General features: G+C 45.1%; 1 protein-coding gene across 1 annotated transcript in view; it reads left to right on the top strand.

Annotated features, from left to right (window-relative positions):
• The first annotated feature begins 1,555 nt into the window (after positions 1-1,555).
• The window catches only part of PGM1 (phosphoglucomutase 1), a 68,322-nt gene continuing 61,008 nt past the window's right edge, over positions 1,556-8,869 (top strand). Inside the window, exon 1 of the mRNA XM_044671831.1 lies at positions 1,556-2,009. Within this exon, the coding sequence (XP_044527766.1) occupies positions 1,764-2,009 (246 nt within the window). The 5' untranslated portion in view covers positions 1,556-1,763. The remainder of the gene's footprint in view (positions 2,010-8,869) is intronic.

The raw sequence follows: 8,869 nt of genomic DNA, 5'->3' as shown, positions 1-8,869 counted from the left end.
AAGCTAGTAGTCTCTTTGGAGCTGATGGTAGCAACTCCTCCATAGAGTGGCAGCTTCCTCTGAGGAGTGGAGCTTCCACCACAGAGTGGCAGCTTCCATTGCAGGGTGGCAGCTTCCACGTTCTGCGGATCAGGGTTGGCATATTTATTGGGGTCCGGTTGATTTGCATCTCCCTTCCCTGACTCAGGTGGAGGGATGTTTTGGGGTTTGTTGCCACAGGGAATAAGAAGATACTGCAAGATTGGGGGGCGTCAGGGCGCAGGTTCCATGTTCCTCTATTGTCCACCTTGTCATCATTTGTCAGGGAGAAGTCTTGATGCCCTTCCAGAGTGGGAACGTGGGGAGGGGATACAGTGCATTGGAGGACCGCTAGAGGTACTTGATTATTCCTAAGAACACATCAAAGAGGCTGGATTAGATGACCTAGCCTGGGAGCTCCTTGAGAGGAAAGACTGTCTTTCACCTTTCTTTCCCCCCCTAGTGCTTGGTCTAGTAACTGGCACATAATAGGAGCTTAATTAATAATGAGGCAGTGGGGCAGTTAGGTGGTTCCAGGCTTGAGTCTGGACATCCTGGGTTCAAATAGGGTCTTACACACTTCCTAGCTGTGAGACCCTGAGCAAGTCACTTAACTCCAATTGCCTAGTCCTTACCACTCTTCTGCCTTGTGAAAGATGATTCTAAGACAGAAAGTAAGGACTAAAAAAATATAATAATGAGGCACTTCAGTGTCACAGTGGATAGAGCGACTGGCCCTGGAGGACTTGAATTCAAATGCAGTTTCAGGTAGTAGGTGAGAACAAGTCATTTACTCTCTCAGCCTCAGTTTTCTCCTCTGTACAATGGGGATACTGTAATAAGCCCTACCTCCCAGGATAAAATAATATGTAGCTGTAAAATGCTTTGCAAACCTTACAGCACTATGTGTAAATTGTTGGCTGATTATCTTTGAGAATCTAAATATGTGATTCACCAGGGCTGTGGCAAAGATTTTCATCAGAGAATCTGGTTTCAGCTCCCGGCTGTCACTTGACCAAGATCATACAGATTGAAAGCTGCACCTTTTCCACGGTCCTTGGTGGATATTTAGAAGTTGAAGGGTCTTCAGAGGTCATTTGACCCAATCCTTTCATTTGACAGATGAGGAAACTGAGGCCAAGACAGGCTATTGGCCCCAGGCTGCACAAGGTCTGAAGCCTTGGGGCTTTCTTGCCAAATATCTTCGGTATCTTCCTAGCTCAGAAGGAGACTCCCGATCCCGAAATGCCCTCCTCCACCCCACTGGCTTCCGAGAGAGAATCGCCTGGCTTCGGGAAAGCTCTTCTGTTCTCTGAGCACCTGAGCCTTCCCCCCACCCCGGGGTGCACCGTGCGGAGATTTGGTTTCGGAAGTGGGGTTGGTGGGAGGAGGAAAGGGCGGACAGGAAGGCCCCACCCCCGAGAGCAGAGGGCGGGGAGCCACCTCTCTCTCCCTGTCCTGGCACTAGCTTGGGGGTGGGTGGGCCCAGGGAGGGGGAGGTCCCAGGTCGCTGTCTCTTTAAGGAGAGCCGGCTGAGGGCTGTGGGCGAGTGAGAGTGACACAGCCAGCCCAGGCGGCCGAGAGCAGCTGCCGGGGACGGACAGCAGGAAGGCAGGCGGAGCCCGAGCCGGAGCCAGGAGTGTCAGGCCCAGGCGGTGAGGGCAGCGGCCGCCCCCCAGCAGCAGCAGCAGCCCCCCAGCAGCAGCAGCAGCCCAGCCCCAGCCCCAGCTCCCCGCAGCAGCACCATGGTCAAGATCGTGAATGTCCAGACCAAGGCGTACCCCGACCAGAAGCCCGGCACGAGCGGGCTCCGCAAGAGGGTGCGGGTGTTCCAGGAGAGCCCCCACTACGCCGAGAACTTCATCCAGAGTATCCTGGCTACTGTGGAGCCCGGGCAGCGGCCTGACGCCACGCTGGTGGTGGGCGGCGACGGCCGCTTCTACATGCAGGAGGCCATCCAGCTCATCGTGCGCATAGCCGCGGCCAACGGGGTGAGTCCGGAGGGAGGGAGGGAGGGAAGCCGCCGGGCCTTATCCCTCGCCCTCCCCCAAGGCCTCCGGTGGGCAGGAGCGGGGCGGGGCGGGGCGGGGCCGGGGTGGGGCTTGGGGCCTGTCTCTGGCCCTCAGCTTGGGCCGTCTCTTCTTCCTCCTCCTCCTCTTCCTCCTCCTCCTCCCCCACCCCCAGGCCTTTGACATTTAAAGTAACCTTTTCCCGAGATTCACTTACCGGGCTGCGCATTTCGGCCCCCAGCCCGGGCTAGCAGCTCTGCGCCGTCGTGTCCAGCCCATTCCCCTCCAGGGCCATGTCGCCCTCCAGGTTGCAAGCTCCTTCCTGGCTTCCTTAGCCTTCCCTGCCGAGGTTCTGCCACCCCCGGCCCAGGCCCTGCAGCTGGACGTCTTCCCCACAGACGTTTTCATTGGGGCACCCTTAGGCGAGGGCGATGGGAGGCCCCGGTTGGCCAGGAAATGAAAGTAACCTTTTAGTACCCCCCTCCGCATTGGAAGCAATCCCTTGCCGAGCTGGGGAGGCCTTCGTATTCCACTGCCAAGGCCAAGGAACCTGGGGGGTTCTGGGGGCTCCGAGCTGGGAGCGAGGCCGGGAACCCAACCATCGGAGGCCCTACCACCTAAACTCGGGCCCCCGGCATTCCTCCTAGCCTGCCACATGCTGCCCAGGTAGCAGCTTCTCCTCAGGGCCTTTGACCGCTTTTCAGGAACTTTTTCCAGTCTAGAACTCAGGGTACACTCAAACGGAACCAATGGGCCTTGGTGGTTTGCTTTGGTTTTCTTGGAAGCCTCCACAATGTAAATCTAACCTCATCTCCTAATGACCAACCTATTGGCTGACTCCTAAAGACAGCTCACACTCGACGCCGCAGTATGACCCCCCCCCCCCCCCCCCGGGGGCATGGATAATTCCACGGGTTAGAATGGAACCCTCCTGGCACTTCTCTCCATACCCTACTCTCCTTCTTTCTTAAATAAAGGAGTTGTGCTAGAAGGGGCCCAAGGCTTCGAGTTCTAATTCTAGGATCCGATGATAATCTCTCTTCTATGGAGAGGTAAACTGAGTCTCAATGAGCAGGTAGAGTGTGGAATAGAGAAGTCAGGCCACCTGCACCAAGAAGTTGCTGTTACCTCTCATTTCTTTCTCAGTCTGGACAGATGTGGATCCATTTTCTGACTTGTTAGTGACCACTAGGCACTTAAAGCTTCAAATAACTCTACACACTTTTTTTTTTTTTTGGTGTGTGTGTGTGTGTGTGTGTGTGTGTGTGTGTGTGTGTGTGTGTGTGTGTGTGTAGTTTTGTTTTAAAGGACTAGAGCTTGCCATTTGCAGCTCTATAGTAGATATGCAGCTTAAAGTCTTTTTTTTTTTTTTTTTGCATAGAGGTCTTTTAAAATTATTTTCTTTAGGGAGCAGTTGGGTGGCTCAGTGGATTGAGAGCAAGGCCTGGAAATGGGAAGTCCTAAATTCAGATCTGGCCTCAGATGCTTCCTAGCTGTGTGACCCTGGGCAAGTCACTTAACCCCCATTGCCTAGCCCTTACTGCTCTTCTGCCTTGGAACCAATACATAGTATTGATTCCAAGAAGGAAGATAAGGGTTTGAGGGTGAGAGAGAGAGAGAGAGAGAGAGAGAGAGAGAGAGAGAGAGAGAGAGATTGGAGAATGCTGTGTGTAAGAACCAGGAATATAGTAATAATTAATAATATTAAACTTATAAAAATTGTTTCCTTTAAAGATATTTTATTTTCCTAATTATATGTAATAACAATTTTAACATGTTTTCCAAAATTATAAGATCCAAATTGTCTGCCACCCTCACTTCCCTCTCCTGTCTTGATAAGCAATTGATCTTAGTTATAAAACATACTTCCATATTAGTTATTGTTGTAAGAGAATATTCACATATTCATATAAAACCAAAACCCCCAAATAAAAGTGTAAATAAATTAATGTAAAGGATAGCTTGCTTTGATCTGCATCTGATACCAATACTTCTTTCTCTGGAGATGCATCAACTTAAAGTCTTAGAGAGTTGTTCAGGGCAGTGAGAGGAGAGGTTACTGTGACTTAAGGGGTCTGAGACAGGATTTGACCCCAAAGTATCCTAATCTGAAAAGTGGCTCTCTTGGGGCCAGGGAATAGGAGGGCCAGATTATTTTAAAAATAATATTTGTTGGTATAGCTGGGTGGTACAGAGAATAGAGTGCCAGGCTTAAAGATAGGAGGACCTGGGTTCAGTCTGGCCTCAGACACTTCCTAGCTGTGTGACTCTGGTCAAATCACATAACCACGTTTGCCTTCTGTTTTAAACTTATTACTATGACAGAAAGTAAGAGTTTTAATATATATACACACATATAATATTTATTATTTTATGTTATTATATATGTATATGTGTATATATATTATAACATATATAGATATGTCAGGCCCAGAGAGAACCCCTGGAAAAACTTGAAAAGAGGTTTTAAAAAAATCAAATAATAAGAGAATGACAGAAAAATTCAATAGTTGAGAAACTAACTATTCACTTGAGAAATCAACTCCCTAAAAACTATACTAGGTCAAAAGGAAACAGAGGCACAAAATACACTGAAGCAAACAATTTCCTAATGAATAGAAAGGACCAAATGGAAATGGAGGCAAAAAAAGCACTGAAGAAAACAACTCTTTAAAAAAGTAGGATTGGCCAAATGGAAAAAGAAACACAAAAACTAAAGGAAAACAAATATATATATATGCCAACTGAAAAAAATCACAATTTTTTAAATAAGAAAAAGTGACTCCTTCATAATTCTCCATTTCTCTGAATGGACCAACTGAACTCTGATGATACTAAGATTTAGCAGATAAGTCTTGGAGACTGGCCTTAGGAACCGAGAAGTCAAGAGACATTATTCAGGTCATATAGCTAGTAAGTAGCAAACCAGAGTTTGAGCTCAGAACTTCTTGATTCCAAACCCAGCACTATCTATTTGGTTGAGCCACACCAGAGATTATATAAGTATTTGATTAACAATGCTTTTGTTTCCTTTCTTGGAATTTAGAAGAGAATTTTGGCTGTGGTTTGCATGATCTGCTATTTGTGCTTTGATGGATATGAGATTGCACAGGTGTTAAGTTCTCTTCCCCCACACTGTCTTTGAGGAATCTGATCTCTATCTTTTATCTTGTCCTCATTCACTCCTCTGGTTCTGTGCCAATCTGACTAGATCTGCCTCTGAATCACACCCACCTAACCCTGACTCTTCTGGGCTTCCTTTTCCTGGACATTAAATCAGTTTGGTGACCCCATCAGCACCTATGGATTCAATCTTCATCTCTATACAGATGATTTTCCTGCTTTTATATCTAACCCATACTTCTTTACTGACTTCTAAGCTTCAATCCCAACTGGGATCAACATTTAAAACTCGTCATCTCCACCACTGATCTCATTATATTACTACCCAAATTTTATCACCTTCTGAACTTCACCATTATTGTTAAAGGATCCACTGTCCTTCCAATCATTCAAACTCATGACTTTGGTGTCACTCTCAGTTCTTATCCTACATACCCAATCTATTGCCAAGTTTTGTTGTTTCTACCTTCACAACATCTGGTATATGTTCCCTTCTCTCCATTCATACAGTCCTCAGTGTCCACCTTAACTCCTAGACTATTGAAATTGCCTTCTGGTTTGTTTCTTTACTCAAATCTTCCCACCTCAGTTTTTCTTCCATGAGGCTCTAAAATTATACTTCCTAAAGTGCAGATCTGAAATGTGACTCTCCCTTCTGTAAGAGTTAAAATTAAATTATGAGGCTGCTAGTAGCTTTAATAATTTTATTACATTAAAGAAGCAGCAGTAAAGAGAGGGAAAGGTAGGAGAGAGATAGAGAGTTGCTTAGCTTAAAACTCTGTTGGCCACCATGATGGATTGAAGATCCCCACCGACAAGGGTTCCTTCAAGTTCCAAGCTTCAGCCAGAAGAAGACACAGAAGATCTCCTGGTCTGGTTTTCTCCACCTACTAGCTCTCTCACGTAGATCTCAGGAGCCAACCACAGTTTCTTAATTTTCCTGGCACTTCCCAGGGGGGCGGTGCCTGTGGGATCAGTTTACCATCTTGTTGCTTTCAACTTCCTTTCTCTAAGGGTTTGTCTGTACCTGCACATCTCAGGGGTAAATGACCTTTAGGTCACTGATTGATGACATTAAACAAAGTGACATAATGGAGAGAAATTCCCTTCCAGTGCTACCCAATAAATTCCTACAGGTTCCTATTGCCTATAGGATCCAATATAAAATATTCTGTTAGATACTCTTCACATCTAGGTCCCTTCCTACCTTTATAACTTACTCCTCTCCACATACTCAGTGAGCTAGGGACACTGGATTGCTTGCTATTTCTTGAACATAAATCTCTATACTCAGAATTGATGCATTCTCTATGGCTGACTCCTGGAATGCTTTCCCTCCCCATCTCTGCTTGCTGGTTTCTGTGGCTTCCTTCCAATTCCAACTCAAATCTTCCCTTCTACAAAGAAGCCTCTTCAGTCTTTCCTGCCGCTTGTATGTACCCTCCTGCTGAGGTTCCTCCCCATTTACACTGGATCCATTTACAGACATTGTATATGATCATGTATACACAGTTTCTGTGTGTGTGTGTGTGTGTATGTGTTCTCCCCCCCATCAGAATGGAAGCTTTTTTAGGATAGCAACAGTATTTTTGCTACTCTGGGTCCCCAGATTTAGCACAGTGCCTGGCACATTATAACTGCTTAATACACATTTGTTGACTAACTTTTATGTTTTCTATAAATCATCCTCAGAGGCTCTTCCTAGCACATAGGAGGCCTCCCTTTTTTTTTTTTTTTTTTTTTTTTACTGTCTTGGTGGGGGTGGGGGGAATATCAGGGTGACATTTGACCTGTTTTCTTTTTTCTTAAATCCTTACCTTTGGTCTCAGAATCAATACTGTGTATTGGTTACAAGACAGAAGAGTAGTAAGGGCTAGGCTAGGCAAAGGGGGTTAAGTGACTTGCTCAATATCACACAGCTAGGAAAGTGTCTAAGGACAGATTTGAACCTAGGATCTTCTATTTCTGGGCCTGGCTCTCAATCTACTGAAATAGATGCCCCCTCTGACCTGCTTTTTTGATGTGACTAGATGGCCTTCCTTCCTGGTCATGCTTTAATGTACCTCTTATCTCATTAGTGCCATTACTCCCTCCAGTGGGTAGATCACTCTCCATTCACAACTTCTTGCACTATGCAGCTCTTCTCCAGATCCTCCCATAAGTCTTCTACAAGGGTTCTGCCCCCCCCCATCCTGGGGGCCTTCCTTACCATTGGCCATAGGGCGGCTCTTGAGTTCTCCATTAGTTATCCCTTGCTCTTCCTAAGGGCATGTTTTTTTTTTTTTTTTTATTCAAGTCACTGTTGGTAATATGCAGTGGCATACTTATGCCCAACATTGTCTTCTCATCATTGACTGGCCTTTGGGAAAGCCACAATTTTGATTCTTATGGAATCTGGTAATTTATAACCATATGGCATTACCAGAATGATGATGTTTTAAAAAGATGGAATACTCTTTGAAGGAGAACTTTGGGGTTTCTCAAATGCCAGGCAGTTGCCTAGGAACAATCCAGGTCATCCTCAGTTCTGAGTCCAGCTCATTCATTATTCATCTATCGAATTAGACTGCCATAAATGTACTCAGTATTGGCTCAACTCAATGAGCTGTCCTTACCGATGTAAGTCATAGGCTGCACAATAGGTGTCTTCATCCTTTGGTTATTCTGGTGTAGATTGTTGGGCCGAGGATTTTTGTTTTGTTTTGTTTTGTTTTGTTTTTGAGGTAGAAATTGTCCCCTCATGAGAGGTCTTTATTTTTTCCCCAATTACATTTAGATACTGCAAGAATTTAAATTTAGGTTTCATGCTAAATATGAGAATTCTAAAGTAATATTGTGGTTGATGATTTAAAAATATTACAGCTTAAGTCAAAATTACTTTTAGCAGCTTTATTTCCAAAGAGGTGGAAAGAGTGAAAGTGGAGAAATGCAGATAAAGAGACAGAAAGTACTGCCTAGCTACAAATACCCTAAATTTAATCCTAATGGCTCCAGACTGCAAATGTGAATCTAAAAGCGAATCTCATCAGAATCCAAAGTCCTAATTAGGAAGCTGAAATCCAAAGAGCCAGAAGGGCCAGGAGACCCTGAAGAATCCACTGAGAACCTCCAGTGCACATGAGGCTAAGATTGCCAAGAATCTCACCAGAACTTACGCTAAAGGGGATGTCCCCTGAAATGCCAACAAGCAGAGAGGGTCTTCTCACTGAAGAACCAAGGAAGGAATCATTCCACTCACCACCACAAATGATGCAGGATCCAGTGAAAGAGTCTCCTCCTCTGGGTCCAGCCCACCGACACAGAGTCAGAGACTGCATCCTTGAACTGATGTGTAATTTGAATCTGTGACCCCAGCAAAACTATGATTCCCAGAACCCCACTCATTTCTTGTCATTCGGTGCTGATGTAGGTAGTATATAAATTGGGTAGAGGTTTATCTCTCTGGTATCTTTTCCTTCCTTCCTTCCTTTGGTGGAGTGGACTTTTTGAGCAGGTAGAAAAACTTAGTCACATGGTTCTATTTTGTCAGATAATAAACTTTATAAAAAATAATACTTAAAGTATTGTATATTAATTTAACTCCTATACTGGCCTTTTTTTTTTTAGTTTTAAAATAAATTTTTATTGATATCTTGTGTTTTTTTTAACATTTATTAATATTCATTTTTAACATGGTTACATGATTCATGCTCCTCCTTTCCCCTTCAACCCCCCCCCCC

The sequence above is a fragment of the Gracilinanus agilis genome, chromosome 4, assembly GCF_016433145.1.
Source record: "Gracilinanus agilis isolate LMUSP501 chromosome 4, AgileGrace, whole genome shotgun sequence".
NCBI lineage: Eukaryota > Metazoa > Chordata > Mammalia > Didelphimorphia > Didelphidae > Gracilinanus > Gracilinanus agilis.
Note: the sequence above shows the minus strand (reverse complement) of the source record. Positions and strands in the feature narration are given on the sequence as shown.